Below are 18,536 nucleotides of genomic sequence, written 5' to 3' on the forward strand. Positions count from 1 at the left end.
CGTGCTGGAGGCCCGCCGGCTGCCTGCGTGTCCGTGCTGGAGGCCCGCCGGCTGCCTGCGTGTCCGTGCTGGAGGCCCGCCGGCTGCCTGCGTGTCCGTGCTGGAGGCCCGCCGGCTGCCTGCGTGTCCGTGCTGGAGGCCCGCCGGCTGCCTGCGTGTCCGTGCTGGAGGCCCGCCGGCTGCCTGCGTGTCCGTGCTGGAGGCCCGCCGGCTGCCTGCGTGTCCGTGCTGGAGGCCCGCCGGCTGCCTGCGTGTCCGTGCTGGAGGCCCGCCGGCTGCCTGCGTGTCCGTGCTGGAGGCCCGCCGGCTGCCTGCGTGTCCGTGCTGGAGGCCCGCCGGCTGCCTGCGTGTCCGTGCTGGAGGCCCGCCGGCTGCCTGCGTGTCCGTGCTGGAGGCCCGCCGGCTGCCTGCGTGTCCGTGCTGGAGGCCCGCCGGCTGCCTGCGTGTCCGTGCTGGAGGCCCGCCGGCTGCCTGCGTGTCCGTGCTGGAGGCCCGCCGGCTGCCTGCGTGTCCGTGCTGGAGGCCCGCCGGCTGCCTGCGTGTCCGTGCTGGAGGCCCGCCGGCTGCCTGCGTGTCCGTGCTGGAGGCCCGCCGGCTGCCTGCGTGTCCGTGCTGGAGGCCCGCCGGCTGCCTGCGTGTCCGTGCTGGAGGCCCGCCGGCTGCCTGCGTGTCCGTGCTGGAGGCCCGCCGGCTGCCTGCGTGTCCGTGCTGGAGGCCCGCCGGCTGCCTGCGTGTCCGTGCTGGAGGCCCGCCGGCTGCCTGCGTGTCCGTGCTGGAGGCCCGCCGGCTGCCTGCGTGTCCGTGCTGGAGGCCCGCCGGCTGCCTGCGTGTCCGTGCTGGAGGCCCGCCGGCTGCCTGCGTGTCCGTGCTGGAGGCCCGCCGGCTGCCTGCGTGTCCGTGCTGGAGGCCCGCCGGCTGCCTGCGTGTCCGTGCTGGAGGCCCGCCGGCTGCCTGCGTGTCCGTGCTGGAGGCCCGCCGGCTGCCTGCGTGTCCGTGCTGGAGGCCCGCCGGCTGCCTGCGTGTCCGTGCTGGAGGCCCGCCGGCTGCCTGCGTGTCCGTGCTGGAGGCCCGCCGGCTGCCTGCGTGTCCGTGCTGGAGGCCCGCCGGCTGCCTGCGTGTCCGTGCTGGAGGCCCGCCGGCTGCCTGCGTGTCCGTGCTGGAGGCCCGCCGGCTGCCTGCGTGTCCGTGCTGGAGGCCCGCCGGCTGCCTGCGTGTCCGTGCTGGAGGCCCGCCGGCTGCCTGCGTGTCCGTGCTGGAGGCCCGCCGGCTGCCTGCGTGTCCGTGCTGGAGGCCCGCCGGCTGCCTGCGTGTCCGTGCTGGAGGCCCGCCGGCTGCCTGCGTGTCCGTGCTGGAGGCCCGCCGGCTGCCTGCGTGTCCGTGCTGGAGGCCCGCCGGCTGCCTGCGTGTTTGTGCTGAATGGGTGTGGATGGGGAGTGGATATGGGCGTGACTGTGAAATGGGTGTGGTTAGGGGGCGTGGCCTAAAAATTTGCCGCGGCGCGCTACGCGCGCCGCAAACTTTGTCCCTCTTTTCCTTCTTTAAAAGTTGGGAGGTATGCATTTATGACCTTCAGTTTTTACTTACTGTCTAATCTCCATATTTCACTTTTATGGAGCAGTGACACATTTTCTGCTGTGATGTATGCAGTGTGCTTACATAATGCCTTCTTTCCCATACACCTCTGCACGACCTCTTTTTCCTTGATCTGTAGGAGGACGAACATATTATACCATAAGACCTGATTTCACAGTTCTTAAAAGATGAATTAATTTATCTATCTATGTATCTATCTATCTATCTGTCTGTCTGTCTGTCTGTCTGTCTGTCTGTCTATCTATCTATCTGTTATTGCAAAGAGATACAGCATCACCAGTCAAGGTGCAAGACAGAAAGTCCAGACCAGTGGACTGTACAGTAATGTCTATAAAATCAAAAGCGACAGCTCCTCCATATTTAAAAAGACAAAAATTTAGTATTTATTGCAAATCTATGTACAAGATGTTTCGGCTTCGGCAATGAGCCTTTTTCCTTTTATTAGTGAGCATTCTGCCTCTATTATCTCTCTGTCTATCTGTATTTATCTATCTAGCTATCATTATTATTATTTATTATTAAAGCACCACTTAGTCGGGCAGCAGAGTTTAGAATAGATTGGAGGGGTCCAAGAATGTTAGTAGGGAGGCAACAGAGCAGGAGGTTGCAGTAGTCAAAGCGGGAGATTATGAGGGCATGCTCTAGTGTTTTTGCAGATTCTTGGTTAAGGAATGTATGGATTTGGGAAATATTGGAGTTGGCAGAAGGTGGGAAGGGCTTGTATATGTGGCTTTAACCCTTTAGTGACGGAGCTAATTTTCACCTTAATGACCAGACCAAATTTTGCAATTCTGACCAGTGTCACTTCATGAGGTTATAACTCTAGAACGCTTCAACGGATCCCGGTGATTCTGAGATTGTTTTTTCGTCACATATTGGACTTCATGTTAGTACCAAATTTAGGACAATATTTTTTGCGTTTATTTATGAAAAAAATTGAATATTGGCAAAAATTTTGAAAATTTTGCAATTTTCAACTTTTGAATTTTTATACCGTTAAACCAGAGATTTCTGTGACACAAAATAGTTAATAAATAACATTTCCCACATGTCTACTTTACATCAGCACAATTTTGGGAACAAAATTTTTTTTCGTTAGGAAGTTAGAGGGGTTCAAAGTTTATCAGCGATTTCTCATTTTTACATCAAAATTTACAAAACCAGTTTTTTAGGGACCACATCACATTTGAAGTGACTTCAATAGGCCTAGATGACAGAAAATACCCAAAAGTGACACCATTATAAAAACTGCACCCCCCAAAGTACTCAAAACCACATTCAAGAAGTTTATTAACCCTTCAGGTGCTTCACATGAACAAAAGCAATGTGGAATGAAAAAAAGCAAAAATTAAATTTTACCTAAAAATGTTGCTCTAACCCAAATTTATTCACTTTTAGAAGAAATAACACAACAAAATGGACCCCAAAACTTGTTCCCCACTTTCTTATGAGCGCGCCGATACCCCACATGTGGTCAGAAACCTCTGTTTGGACAAATGGGAGGGCTCGGAACAGAAGGAGCAATATTTGAATTTTGGAAAGCAAATTTGGCTGAAATAGATTGCGGGCACCATGTTGCATTTACAGGTCCGCTAAGGTACCTAAACAGCAGAAACCCCTCACAAGTGACACCATTTTGGAAACTAGACCCCTCAAGGCTTCTATCTAGGGGTATAGTGAGCATTTTAGATCCACAGGTACTTCACAGATTTTGTTAACGTTACGTTGTCATATTGAAAATTTTAATAATTTTCTCAAAAATGTTGCTTTAGCATCAATTTTCTCACTTTTTCAAGAGGTAATTCCAAAAATTTGACCTCAAGGTTTGTTAACCACTTTTTTATGAGTGCGGTGATACCTCACATGTGGTCTGAAACCTTTGTTTGGACAAATGGGAGGGCTTGGAACGAAAGGAGCAATATTTGAATTTTGGAAAGGAAATTTGGCTGAAAAAGATTGCGGGCACCATGTCACATTTGGAGGACCCCTAAGGTACCTAAACAGCAGAAACCCTGCACAAGTGACCCCATTTTGGAAACTAGGCCCCTCAAGCAATTTATCTAGATGTTTGGTGAGTACCCTGAACCCCCAGGTGCTTCACAGAATTTTATAACGTTGAGCCATGAAAAAAAAAAATAAAATTTTACCACAAAATTGTTATTTCAACCAGGTAGCTTTTTTTTTTACAAGAGTAAAAGGAAAAAATTCAGCATAACATTTATTGTGCAATTTCTCCTGAGTTTGGCGATACCTTATATGTGGTGGAAATCAACTGTTTGGGCGCATGGCAGGGCTCTGAAGGGAAGGAGTGCCATTTGACTGCAAAATTGGCTGGAATCAATAGCGGACGCCAGGTTGCATTTGGAGAGCCCTTGAGGTGCCTAAACAGTGGCGGTCCCCCACAAGTGACTCCATTCTGGAAACAAGACACCTCAAGGCTTTTATCTAGGTGTATAGTGAGCAGTTTGAATCCACGAATACTTCACAGAATTTGATAAGCTTAGGTTGCCATATTGAAAATTTTCATTTTTTTCACAAAAATGTTGCTTCAGCATCAAATTTCTCACTTTTTCAAGAGACAACAACAAACCGTGGACCCAACAGGTTTTTATCCAATGTCTTATGAGCACAGGGATACCCCACATGTGGCCAAAAACCTCTGTTTGGATAAATTGGAGGGCTTGGAATGGAAGGAGCACCATTTGAATTCTGGAAAAGTTGAGATAAATTGCGGGCACCATGTCACATTTGCAGGGCCCCTTGGGTACCTATACATTAGAAACCCCCCACAAGTGACCCCATTTTGGAAACTGGATTTTATTCAGGAGTATAGTAAGCATTTTGAATCCACAGGTACTTCACAAAAATGTTGCTGTAGCAACAAATGTCTCACTTTTAGGCTATGTGGCCATGATCCAGCGACACGGCGTCTAGTACACAGTGTCAGCCTTCCTGCAGAGATGTGAGTGTTGTCCACGGGAGAACGCAGCTGCCCATGCCCACGATTTGGGTTCAGGCCGCTGTGGAGCTCTATGCTACCTGCAGAGAACACTCATCTCCGCAGCATAAATTGACATGTGGAGGCTTGGGAAGCTGCGCCACAGGTCGGTTTATGCTGCGGAGAAGAGAAGCACAGTGGGCATGGGATTTCTAAAAATCCTTCCACTGTGCTTCTACTGCACAACGCAGCGTTATGGACGCAGGGAAAACACTCTGCGCCCAAAACGCTGCAAACCCTGATCGTGGGCACACAGCCTAAAATGCTACAATGGATGAATGGATAGATGTCAAACATATATAACGTCCCACCCCCTGCATATTCTAAGCTGGCGCCCTTTAGTGCCTTTCATGTGGCACTAAAGGGTGCCTAGCCTTGTATTTAGCCCCCCAAAAAATTAATAATTAAAATAAACGACGTGGGGTCCCCCCTATTTTTGATAGCCAGCTAGGGTAAAGCAGACAGCTGTAGCCTGCAAACCACAGCTGACAGCTTCACCTTGGCTGGTGATCAATTTGGAGGGCTCCCCAGGCGTTTTTTAAAAAAAAAAAAAAACGTGGGGTCCCCCCCAAATTAGATCACCAGCCAAGGTGAAGCGGACAGCTGGGGTCTGGTATTCTCAGGGTGGGAAGAGCCATGGTTATTGGACTCTTCCCAGCCTAAAAATAGCAGGCCGCAGCCGCCCCAGAAGTGGCGCATCCATTAGATGCGCCAATCCTGGCGCTTCGCTCCAGCTCATCCCGCGCCCTGGTGCGGTGGCAGACGGGGTAATATATGGGGTTGATACCAGCTGTAATGTCACCTGGCATCAAGCCCTGGGGTTAGTGATGTCACGGCATCTGAACAGATACCCGACATTACTAACCCAGTCAAGTAATAGAAAAAAATAAAGACAAAAAAAAAATTTATTTGAAAAAAAAACTCCCCGAAACATTCCTCTTTTACCAATTTATTGAAAATAAATAAATTTCGGTCGCTGTAATCCATTTTGGAGGTCCCGCGCCGACTCTGGATCTTCTAGAATATGGGGGGCACGTTCAGGGAACGTATCCCCCATTTTCTGGAAGAGCAAGCTCTCCATGAGCAGTGTGGGTGCAGTAATCTGAGAATACTGCACTCACACTGCCCCGGTCCAACCTAGGGCAGAGTGACCTGCAGTAACCTCATTCTAGAATATGAGGGGCACGCTCACAGAACGTACCCCCCATTTTCTAGAACAGCAGTCTCTCCATGTGAGGAGTGTGACTGCAGATTACCGCACTCACCCTCCCCCGGTCCACAGTGGAGTAGCCTGTGCAGTAGCGACGTCAGCAGGATCCCTGCTTGCAGGGATCCAGCTGACAGCCGCTGTCTGCGCATGCGCCGTCAGCTTTCAAGAAGGAGGCGGCGTGCTGTGATCGCGGGGCCGGAGCAGGAGCACCAGCAGCCAGGTAACGTAAAACCGGGGGCTGGGGGGGGGCGACGGCGACGGCGGGACCTGGGGACAACTTTCTGCCGCATGTGACGTGTCACATGCGGCAGAAAGTGCAGGATGAATGCGGCCGCCATCTTCCACGCTCCGGAGGGGGGAGGGGGGAGGCGGCTCTGGAGACCGGAGGGGGCTCCGGGGACCAGAGATCTCCGGTGGACCGGAGGAGGGGTCAGGGGGAGGACATTTCCCTCCGATCTGAAATGTTTGATCATTTCAGATCGGAGGGAAATGAATGTAGAGCCGGCGGCGGCGGGAGTTTTCAGCGCGCGTCGGCGCCATCTTGGATTTTCCGGAGGGGGGGTAGGGGTGGTGGGGGGACTCTCCGGTACCGGGGGCTTTGGGGGCACTAAGGGCTCATATTTATTTCTCATCTGACATGTTTGATCACGTCAGATGAGAAATAAATCAATTTTACCGGCCATTTATTTTTTTTAATGTTGTCGCCGGTATACGGTGTATACCGGCGATCGCATTAACAGGGTCCAAAAAAAACACCCCGATTCATAATCTTGGGGGTCTCAGCTACCTCCGGTAGCTGAAACCCCCGAGATTTTTCGTCACTGGGGGGCGCTACAAGCTTTTTCCGGCCTGACGTCTCAAGACGTCGGAACAGAATAAGTACCCTGTTTTTCCGACGTCGAGACGTTAGGCCGTCGCTATGGGGTTAAAGAGAGAGCAGAGTCAAGGGTTACCTCAAGGCAGCGAGCTTGCTGGTCTGGGAAGAGTGAGCAGCCTTTGACTATTATAGATAGATTTGTTGGTGAGTTTGAGTGAGATGGGGGAAAGATGATGAATTAAGATGAGTGAACCTTTGGAGGTTCGGTTTGCTGGTAGTAAACAGCGCAACGCTGTACTTCACATGTCCGAACCTTTCCCGAGGAGGATTGGCAGAATGAGTCTCTGCCCCCAGCAAGCCATAAGCAGATCACTTCTAGGGCAGGGTGGGCGGGCATTTTCAAATTTTGTTGGAGGGTTGCACACTACATGTGATCACGCTGTTGTTACCCCCAGTGTTAGCCGTTCAAACACTGCAAGTAGCTTGCACAGGGCTGAGCACCAAGTGTACCCGAGCACAGCGCTGCTTGTGTGAGTTAAGTTCGCATGTAAAGCACCAGAACTCCGAACCTGAACTCTGTGTTTTTAAGTTGGTGTTTGGTTTGAAAACTGAACCTCAGGTTCCCTCATGTTTCTGTTTTGTCCACCTTAAGTTTTAGAAATTCGGCAGAGAAAAAGGATGAAATAGCAGACAGACATTGTGGGATTCAGGTTAGGACGTGATATCGGGTCCAGATTGGTAGATCGATCGATCGATCTATCCCTCTATCTATTTATCCCTCTATCTATCTCTCTATCTATCCCTCTATCTATCTATCTATCTCTCATCTATCGTAATAAGTCTAGGTTTACCCTTGACTTTCCTGCACAGCATTGCTATCACAAATCCATTCTGCTTAGATCACGACTAATGATAGTTTTGTAGCTCAGTAGGTTTAGTTTAACTAATGATAGCTTTGTAGCTCAGTAGGTTTAGTTTTTTCTATCTGTTATTTCTCTGATTTATTAACATATGGGTCAAAATGTGGCCACATTTCTAAGCTCTAATTTAGCAGCACTACACTGCAGTATGTTGATACCTAGCCCTAGTCTAATTATTTAGTGATAATCACACATAAGCTACATGAGAAAAATAATCTGGATAACTGTAGTGTTATATTATTAATATCCAGTGATAGAACAAAAGCAGTAGAGAACAAGAGCCTTTGATGTAGATCACTCCAGCAGCTAATTTAACCTTTTTCCGCTTTTTCACAAATGTAAGAAAAGTAGGTTTTATTCCTCCAATATGGCCACAAATCCCATCCTGACCATTGGTCCAAGTACTCAAACGAATAATATTACAGGGATCTGCATGATACTGTTAGTGTGACCCCTTTAGTAGATACTGCCTAATAGGAAACAGCTGTATAAGGTCTACGCCGGTCATATAAATATAGCAGCATTGGCTCCTAGAATGTGACCTGCTCTATATTTATCCTAAAAATGACCACATCCACATCAGAACTGAGAGTCAGACCAAGGATATCGATGCTTAGTTCTTATAATGGATCTCATTTGTAAAACAATTGTAAGGCTATGTCTGCACGCTCCATTTTAGTTTGACAACAGAACTGCAGCCTTTTGACAAATGTAAACACTGCGTTTGACAAAAAAATGTGGTCAAAACGCATGGGTTTTAACTGCGATCTCATTGTGTTTTGGACGGTGTTGTGTTTTGACATTGAGAAGTCAATGGGTGGAAAATGTTCACAAAACGCACTGAAGAAGTGACATGCTGCTTTTTTTTAGGCAACGATTTTGACAAATAATTGTCAAACAAAACGATTCCTAAAAAAAAGTAACGTGCGCATGGAATTTCTGATTTATTATAGACTTTGCTGGGGAAGCACAACGCATGCATTTTGTCATTGACACAGTACAGTTTACAACGCAACCAAATCGCAAGAAAAAACGCAACGTGCTCAAATGGCCTTACTGTTCCAAAAAGGCACCTGGAAAAGCCTCTGACACTATCACTAGAGGCACCATAGAATTCATAAATAATTACTCGGCTAAGATTGCTATAGCTATGTTTGGGTCACATCGATTTGGCATCTTAGTCAGGGTAATTAGCATTAACAGACTACTAGATAAAAACATAGCATAGTTAAAAGATTAGTCAGTGACTTCAGCTAAGGCCTCGGTTCCACTTGCGAGTACGATCCGATAAAACATCGTATTGCTCTCTCTAGTGCAAAACTATGGGGCAGTGTCCATCTGCGATTGATTTCTCCTGCCATATCAGCATGAGCAATGAATCGCAGCATGCTGAGTTTGGCAGCGAGTCTCGGCTCACGCACCCCCATACAAGTCTATGGAAGCATGTGAAACATTGCACTGTACTCGCATGTAATCCGACCGCAGTGTGATATAGGCAGAGACAGGGGGGAGGAGATGGGGAGAAAGTGCTCCCTCCCTCTTCTCCGCACCTGTGATGCGATCGCAAGATCGCATCACAGTCACATGACCCTCAACTGACGCTCGCATATCTCTTCTGATCCTCTTGCATCAAAAGCTATGGGTAAATGGAACCGTACTCTAACCTGCATTATCTATGGAGTCTAAGGTGGTCTAAAATTCAGCTGCAATGAAGGAGAAGAAAGACAATGCATGAAGGGAGCACACCACCATAAATCAAAATTAATTATTTATTTTATTAGTACAAAAACAACAATTGCCAAAAATGTAATATATAGGCAACAGCTGAGTGTACATGTCCCCATTAATATTTGAAAAATATACAGGTTAGGACTCCTTCACACGCACGTGTCTCCGGTATGTGCTAGGTCCGTGCCCGCATGTACCGGAGACACGGGCACATGTAGACCCATTAAAATCAATGGGTCTGCGCACACGTGCGTGTTTTGCCATGGATCGTGTGTATGTGTGGAGCATTCCACACGTAGACATGTCCACGTTTTCTCCGGTATCACGGGTGTCACACAGCCCGCATACGGACCACAAGGATGTAGTGTGGATGCAGTCCCGTGTGATACGTGCCGGAGAAAATTCACGTGTTAGAGAAAAAAATAACAAATCTTTACTCACCTTCTCCAGCCCTGCTGTCTCTGCCACTGCTGTCACTTGCTGCCGACCGCCGCTCATTATACTCATTTAATATTCACTTCACTGCTGCCGGAAGCAGCAGCAGCGGGGAGTCGGCAGGGCTGGAGACCTAAGTTCAGCACCACGGACAGTGACGCCAGGGACAGGTGAGTAGAAAGTTCCCGTTCTCCGTGTGTTATCACGGATAACACACGGAGAACACACGTAGTGCCATAAACACGGCACACGGAGGGGAAAACGCACCTTTGTCACGTCCGTGAAACACGTGCGTGATTTTCACGGACGTGTCAAGGGGGCCTTACACAAAGCCTACAATAGTGTCACAAAATAAGGCAAATAGTGGACAAATCGGGAAACACAATCTACAATCAATACTATAATACACTGGATACCAGCTGAATATGTGTTCTATAGAAACTAGTTGACACACGCATCATACAATCAATACTAAAACTGCTGGTTGTACCCTGTGAGGGGAGTGGAGAAATCCAGTGTAATGTATAGACCGAAACCCACTTGTGACAATGAACCCTTCCTGAGTATGAGGGATCCTGATATTTGCCTAGTGACCGGAGTTTGGGTCATGCGCACTATGAAGCCGGGTGTACGCGTCCTGGCTTCAAACTGAAGTAGTGCGCATGACCCAAACTCCGGGGTCATGCGCAGTGAGCCAAAATCCCCCTTCGGATGCTATGGCAGCGGAGAGGTGAGTGAGATCATCCTGTGACGCTGCGTATTCATTAGCATGATAGCACTCCCACAGGAGCATACTAACATGCTAATGGGGACGACTGACTGGGGAACTAATGCCCAGGGTATTAGTGCCCTCGCTCATTAGCATACAGTAAAAGATCTTTAGAAATACTTTTTCTAAAGATCTATTTATCTTTGCTAGTGTATACAAGTATAGTTAGGCAGGGATTAGCAATATGCACCCAGAACTGCTCGTGGTTCTGAGTGCGTATTGGACCTGACAGGTTACCTTTAACTGAAAAGCTGGGACCTCAAACATGAATATTCACGAATCAACCCAGGAGCTATCCTAAGGACCACAACCCTTACAATTAGTCAGATCTGGCAAGCAGCACCCTGACCCGCTTGAATTCCAGAATTCTCTCCACTTCATACTTCCTATCCACCTCAACTATGTCTTGAGGAGCATGAGTCCCATCAAATCTCTTCAGAAGGGAAGAATGAAACGTGTTATTGATTTTATAAGTTACAGGGAGTTGAAGCTTAAGGCTATGTGCACACTTTGCGTTCAATTCTGTAGCGTGTAAGTCACTGCCTGTGCGTCTCAGAATGCAGCCGAAAAAGCTGCGTTCTGAGACGCATTCGGCAGAACACAACGTGTGCACATTCCTGGAGAATTCATGCGTTCTGGATGCTTTCTCTGCTATAGACAGAGTGGGCAAAGCATCCAGAACGCACATTTTTCACAGTGCGGTCCCACTAGGCTCTGCAGTATGCCCATAGACTTGCAGCAGACCTGAGTGGGATCGCACTGTTAAAAAGAGCATGGCTGGCTGCGAGACAGTGCCGCGCGATCAGAATGAACTCGGATGAACTTCACCCGACTTCATTGTGATCGTGCGGCTCTGTGCGTGTGCCGCGGCTTGATTGGCGGTCACACGTGAAGGACTCACCTGTGATCGCAAATCCTCTGAGTGACTGCAGTGAGCCGGGCGATCAGCTGTGCTTTCACTCAGGTTACTCGCGGCCACAGCTGCAGTCCTCCACCTGAGAGCGGTGGCTGCGAGTAACCTCAGTGACAGCACAGCTGATCGCGCGACTCCCTTCAGTTCCTGCATGGAGCTAACAGGAGCGGCGATGTTCTACTGCCGCTCCTGTCAGATTCCGATGTAGCAGAGCTGAAAGCGTCGTGGGACCTTGCATGGATTAAGTCGGACCTGGAGGTGTTTTTGAGGGGTTAATAAAGTGGTGGAAGAGGGTGGTTTTTTTGTCTTTCATTCCAAATAAAGGATTTTTTGGATGTGTGTGTTTATTTTCTTTAACTTGCAGGTTAATCATGGAAGGTATCTCGGGGAGACGCCTGCCATGATTAACCTAAGACTTAGTGGCAGCTATGGGCTGCTGCCATTAACTCCTTATTACCCCGATTGCCACCGCACCAGGGCAATTCGGGATGAGCCGGGTAAAGTCCCGGGACTGTCGCATTTAATGGATGCGGCAATTCCGGGCGGCTGCTGGCTGATATTGTTAGGCTGGGGGCTCCCCATAACGTGGAACTCCCCATCCTGAGAATACCAGCCTTCAGCCGTGTGGCTTTACCCTGGCTGGTATCAAAATTGGAAGAGACCGCATGTCTTTTTTTTTTTTCAATTATTTATTTATTTTTTTTACTGCTTGATATAGACACACCCAACGGTGGCTGTGATTGGTTGCAGTGAGACAGCTGTCACTCAGCGTGGGGGCGTGTCTGACTGCAACCAATCATAGACGCCGGTGGGTGTGAGAAGCAGGGAATACGAAATGGATTAATGAGCGGCCGGCATTTTCAAAAGAAAAGAAGCCGCCACAGTGTGAACGCCGTGCAGCGCCGCCGGTGATCATGGATCGGCGAGTATGAGAGAGGGGTGGGAGGGAGAGATCGACATGAACAGAGAGAGAGAGATAGAGACATAGAGATAGAGAGACAAAAAAGACTGACTGCACTCCTCGACCTGACGTGTGAACAGGTGCATAACTGAACATGACATAAAATACAAAAAAACAGTTTGCACTCTGATAATGCTAAAGTATGGAAACCATGAATATGTGAACATGGACCTGCATTACTGCTAAGGAAAATCTGAGAAAAATCAGATATTTAGCATATATAAATGGCCATTTATATATGCTAAATATCTCATTTTTCTCAGATCGAGGAGTGCAGTCAGTCTTTTTTGTCTATATGAAGAGGGTCATACCTTCTGACCGTGCACCCTTCCCCCAGTTGCCACAGGTAATCTTATCCTATATAGCAGGTTCCTACTTGCCCATACACAGGAGGTTTTTAACCTAGAGAGAGGCTTCAGCATAGCGTCAGGGACCCAGTTACGAGATATGCCGTGAAGGGGCAACTGGGCAGATATACAAATGGCCATTTATATATGCTAAATATCTCATTTTTCTCAGATTTTCCTTAGCAGTAATGCAGGTCCATGTTCACATATTCATGGTTTCCATACTTTAGCATTATCAGAGTGCAAACTGTTTTTTTGTATTTTATAGAGATAGAGAGAGACCGACTGACAGACCGACCGACAGAGAGAGAAAGACGAAAGACCTGCCTTTGTTATGTTAAAAAAACACATGCAGATCGCAACAATAATGCAATGCAAACGCATTGATTTCAATGGGTGTAGAACGCAGCCAAAATGGCAAAAACAATTGACATCTTGCTTCTTCAAACGCAGAGTTTTTGACAAATTTTAAGCAACTAAAACGCTGCGTTTATAAAACCATTGTGCGCACAAGAAAGCCCTATTTTCCATAGACTTTGCCTGGAAATCAAAACGCAAGCAATTTTGCATTAAAACGCTGCAGTTCAAAACGCTGCAGAAACGCTGAAAAAATTGCAAAGTGCGCACATAGCCTAAAAGGCACTGTATTCAAAACTTTAGCAATCCTGTAAAGGCCTACAAATTTGGAAGCAAACCTTCCAGATGCCACTTTAAGATATAGATTTTTGAGAACAACCTCTCTAACTCCCACCCTAAAGACAGGAGTCTTCTTCTGCCTGCGGTTGGCACCTCTTTTAGCCTGGTCATTGGTCAAATGAGTACGAGGTCCCAACAAAATCTCGCTAGACAAGAGTTAACCACTGAGACCAGAAGAGAGGTCTTAAGCGGGCTTTACACGCTGCGATATTGGTATTGATATCGCTAGCGAGCGTACCCGCCCCCGTCGGTTATGCGTCACGGGCAAATCGCTGCCCGTGGCGCACAACATCGCTATCACCCGTCACACGAACTTACCTTCCCTGCGACGTCGCTGTGGCCGTCGAGCCGCCTCCTTTCTAAGGGGGCGGTTCGTGCGGCGTCACAGCGACGTCACACGGCAGCCGTCCAATAGCAGAGGAGATGAGTGGCCGGAACATGCCGCCCACCTCCTTTTTTCTTCATTGCCCATGGACTCAGGTGAGGAGATGTTCGTCATTCCTGCGGTGTCACACATAGCGATGTGTGATGCCGCAGAAACGAGGGACAACCTGCGGCATGCCCCACCAACGATATTATGAAAAGGAGCGACATGTAACGTTTTTGCGATCGTTAATCGTTGCTCCTTGGTGTCAAACGCTGCGATTTCGCTAACGGCGCTGGATGTGCGTCACTAACGATGTGACCCCGACGATATATCGTTAGCGATGTTGCAGCGTGTAAAGCACCCTTTAGACCTGGCACAGCCTCTGCAAACGTACTCTTCAGTATAATTGTGAGCATTCGGCCACCAAAAAGATCTAGAAACAGACCTTCACATGGCAGAAAAATCTTGATGCCCCACTAAAACGGAACCGTGAATTCCTTTAAACAGATCTAGTACAAAGAGAGTGGCACATAGAGGTGTTTTTATAGGTAAATCTTCCTGCCCACGGTCCTTTGCATTCAAAATGCACTTTCTGAGATCTGCCCTCAGAGCAGCCAGTATCATCCTTTTAACAGGAACCCTGACTGGTTCTTTGTCCCCCATTTCTGGGACAATGCTACTAGACAAAATATCATTCTAAACATTCTTAGATCCTGGAAGATAAGTTATGGGAACCGAGGATCTCGAGAGACACCCAGAAGAGCAGGAGTCACCCGATAACCTAACCTCTTGGGTCTTTGAGTTGATGACTTAATTGTGATTAAGTAACCATGGCAGACCCAGAACCAATTTTGCAGGTAGAAAAGGTAGCACCATAAATGAAATGGTTCCTTGTGTAATCCTCCCACCTTCATACATACATTCCCCACGCTCATAGTGAGGTGACTATGAAAGAGGAGAATTATCAACAGCAGAGACTTGAATGAGTAGGTTGAGAGAAGAGAAATCATAATCACACTCAACAGTGAAGTCATTTTTAATAAGACTCAGAATAGAACCTGAATGAACAAATGCAGGTGTGCAAAGAACAGGCCTAAGCTCAAGGGATACCTGGAAGAAAAGAGTGGACATCTGTACTAATGACAATCTCAGACTCTTCAAACCTGCATCTCTACAAAAAGTCTCTTCTTTTTCTCCCTTTTTAAATTATTTAATACATTTTAAACACTGAATCATGATGTGACCAGAACCACTGCAGTATATAAACAAAACCGAGCAAATTCTCCAAGTTCAGTTCCCCTTTGGTGTCTAACGGAGGACCAATTTATATAGATTCACCAGTGTCAACTAGTAGGGAGGAAGATGCCACTGAAACGCCTTTAAATTTGTGTCTTATCTCTCAGGCGTCTATCCAAACAAATAGCCAATGTCATAGCTTCCTCCAGGAACTATAAGCAATCGTGTCCTTTATTTGACCCGAAAGTCCCTGACAGAACTGACTGCAAAGAGCAGTTGTTCGAGAAGGTCTCTACTGCCCAATGTTTAAACTGTGAGCAGTAGTCCTCAACTCTCCAGCCTCCTTGAACAAGTTTTTGGATCCTGGGTTCAGGAACAGCGACTTTATCAAGGTCATCATAGATGAGGCCAAGAGCCAAAAAAAAAGCCCCAGCAGAGGAAAATTATGGTGAGTCCTCATGCAAACAAACTGCCTAGTTGTGCACATCCCCACAAAACAATGACAAAACAAGCCCACTCCTTGACTCACACTCAGAAGAGACAGAACGGAGGCAGAAGTACAATTTACATGAGGCAGAAAAATAGAAAACCTACATCTATCCCCATCAAAGCAGTCTGGCAATTTTACCTTAGGTTCAGATGTGGCGTTGATATCAACCAAATTCTTTGTAGAGACAGAAGACATGTGTTGCTACTGAAACTTGATATCCGCCACTTCCAGGGACAAGGCCAGTAATTATGCAGCCAAGGAGTTTACAGGATCCATATTGATGCCCCAGCACACTGTAATGGGCTGGCTATAATGTTATGTCTGATCAATAACATGGTGTCACGTCTCCACCGGAGTCGACTTATGCTTCAATCACCAGACGACGACGTGTCACCACTGTAGGTGGCGCTGGGGACAAAGGAGCAGTCAGTGGCTTTGCTGGGTGCAGGCTGCTCTCATCTATTAGGCTGGGTTTCACTAGGACCTGCAGTACCAGTGGTTGACTGTGGTGGTGTGTGCCTTCCGGCTGGAGTAGCTACCTTTCAGCTGGGGTCAATGGGAAGGCACCACACCCCTCTTACTCTCTCCCTTCTGCTGACAGGTGCCAAATGTAGTTCTGTAATTCCCTGCTAGACTCTGGTTCCTTGCTGTTTGTTTGTATTCTCTTATATTGACCTTAGCTTGACCACCTGACCACTCTTCTGCCTGCCGTTCCTGTACTTCACTGCTAGCTCCGGTTTTGACCCTTAGCTTAATATCTGACCACCCTCCCGCCTGACGATTTTTGTCCCTGTTCTACCTTCTGAATTTGACCCTGCCTGGTTACTGCTCTTCTCAGGACCGCAGTCTTCCGCGGGCAGCAATCACCTGGGCCCTGTCGTAATTCCAAATTCCTGTATAGGGGTTAAAGGGATGCGGGGTCTGGGTTCCTGCTTTGTGGGCAGTTGCCACTACCTGTTTCACCGATCCTGAGTCCGTGGCTCCAGGCAGGCGTCACACATGGGAATGGACAAACCAGGAGTGGTATGGCGTCTCTACTTAACGTCGGCTGACCTTGAGTGTTCTTAACTGCACCCTCAGCTATCCACTAAGGCGGGCTTTGCACACTACGACATCGCAGGTGCGATGTCGGTGGGGTCAAATTGAAAATGACGTACTTCCGGCATCGCATGCGACATCGTAGTGTGTAAAGGCTCGATGATACGATTAACGAGCGCAAAAGCGTCGTAATCGTATCATCGGTGCAGTGGATCATGGATTACGCCGACGCGACGGTCCGATGTTGTTCCTCGTTCCTGCGGCAGAACACATCCCTGTGTGTGAAGCCGCAGGAGAGAGGAACATCTCCTACCGGCGTCACTGCGGCTTCCGTAGGATATGCGGAAGGAAGGAGGTGGGCGGGATGTTTACATCCCGCTCATCTCCGCCCCTCCGCTCCTATTGGCCGCCTGCCGTGTGACGTCGCAGTGACGTCATACGACCCGCCCCCTTAATAAGGAGGCGGGTCGCCGGCCAGAGCGACGGTCGCAGGACAGGTGAGTCCATGTGAAGCTGCCGTAGCGATAATGTTCACTATGGCAGTTATCACAAGGATATCGCAGTTGCGACGGGGGCGGGGACTATCGCGCTCGGCATCGCAGCATCGGCCTGCGATGTCGCAGCGTGCAAAGTGCCCCTAAGTGTAACACAAAACAACAATAACAATAAAGGAAGTATGCACAGGCAGATGGTGAGAGATAGGGCTAAGAACATGTACACACGGTCATACAGGGAAGATGGAGGAAAACAGAAGAAACTCAAAACACTACGGAATACGTGTAAGCCGCCCATATCCACAACGTAACAGAATGGGAAGAATGCTGGGAAGGGAAACTCACATACAAACCACAGGGAAAAGCAATAAAGATAATTCAGCAAGAACATCCGTAACAGAGGCGCTGGGACTCCAAACATCCATCCATCTAGCCAGTGAAGAAAGCTGTTGAGTATAAATCACATCACCTGGGATGTGATAGGACAGAGACAAAATAAGCAAATGAGAACATCTTACAATTGCAAACCAAAGGAAGAAAAGCAAAGATAAAAGAACCATCAGCATTTAGACAGAGACTGACCAGGCTGTAGCTCAGCAGGGAAGGAAACTAACCACCCAGCAAAAGGTCACTGGATTGAGTCCCAAAACTGAGGCATGTCAGCTGCTCTGTTCCTCTGCTGTGTTTTATACTGGATCTCTGCTTGCTCTTTTTACATGTATATAAGCACAAGCTGTCATTCCTTGATCTGCTGTCTGTAGTATTAATATTTGTTACCATGTAGACATCCTAAATTCCAGACAGCTTAAAGTGGCTTTCCAGGATATACCATTGATAGGATGGCCTCACCTCCCAGAATAGTTATCTTGTGTGATTGGTGGAGGTCCCACCACCTACCATAGAACCCTGCCTATGTACAGTAAAAATACAGATGCATAGAGGAGAACATCTCTCTGCTTAGTGCTGCCATAAAGAGGATGCTGTGCTCTCAAAAATGCTGCAGCCGATTCCTTTTACTGATTGTTGGATTGCCGCAAATCACACATTGCTGACCCATATCCATTTTTTTATGCCATTTGTTTGTCAAATATTGAGATAAATAGGCCTCCAAGGTGTTGCTTGCAGGACACAGGAAGAGTGTTTTCTGATGTAATACTTATAAAAAAACATTTACCGGCAATTCAATTTTTACTCAAAAACAATCACTTTTTTTCCCCACAGAGTCAGATTTCCGTTCTACAGAATCGAATCGAGCAACTTGAGCAGCTTTTGGAGGAGAACCATGAAATCATCAGCCACATCAAAGATTCTGTTCTGGAGTTGACAGCAAATGCAGATGGACAACCCCTCCTGCTCCCGTATCACACATCTAATGGAACCTGGGTAATTCCACCAGACCCACGACCCAGCTTTTACTCTATTTCCCCCCAGGACTGCCAATTTGCTGTGGGTCATAAAGGGCAGAAGACCGATTTACAGGTAAAACTAGAACTACATGTTTAAGGCTTTGTTCCCACCTATGTT

General features: G+C 48.0%; 1 protein-coding gene across 2 annotated transcripts in view; it reads left to right on the forward strand.

The window, feature by feature from the left end:
* The window catches only part of MAN2A2 (mannosidase alpha class 2A member 2), a 222,459-nt gene that overhangs the window by 58,653 nt on the left and 145,270 nt on the right, over positions 1-18,536 (forward strand). For both annotated transcript variants that reach the window (XM_075345891.1, XM_075345892.1), the window contains exon 3: positions 18,234-18,491. In XM_075345891.1, the coding sequence (XP_075202006.1) occupies positions 18,234-18,491 (258 nt within the window). The remainder of the gene's footprint in view (positions 1-18,233; positions 18,492-18,536) is intronic.

Source organism: Anomaloglossus baeobatrachus, chromosome 4 (assembly GCF_048569485.1).
Source record: "Anomaloglossus baeobatrachus isolate aAnoBae1 chromosome 4, aAnoBae1.hap1, whole genome shotgun sequence".
In the NCBI taxonomy this organism is placed as follows: domain Eukaryota; kingdom Metazoa; phylum Chordata; class Amphibia; order Anura; family Aromobatidae; genus Anomaloglossus; species Anomaloglossus baeobatrachus.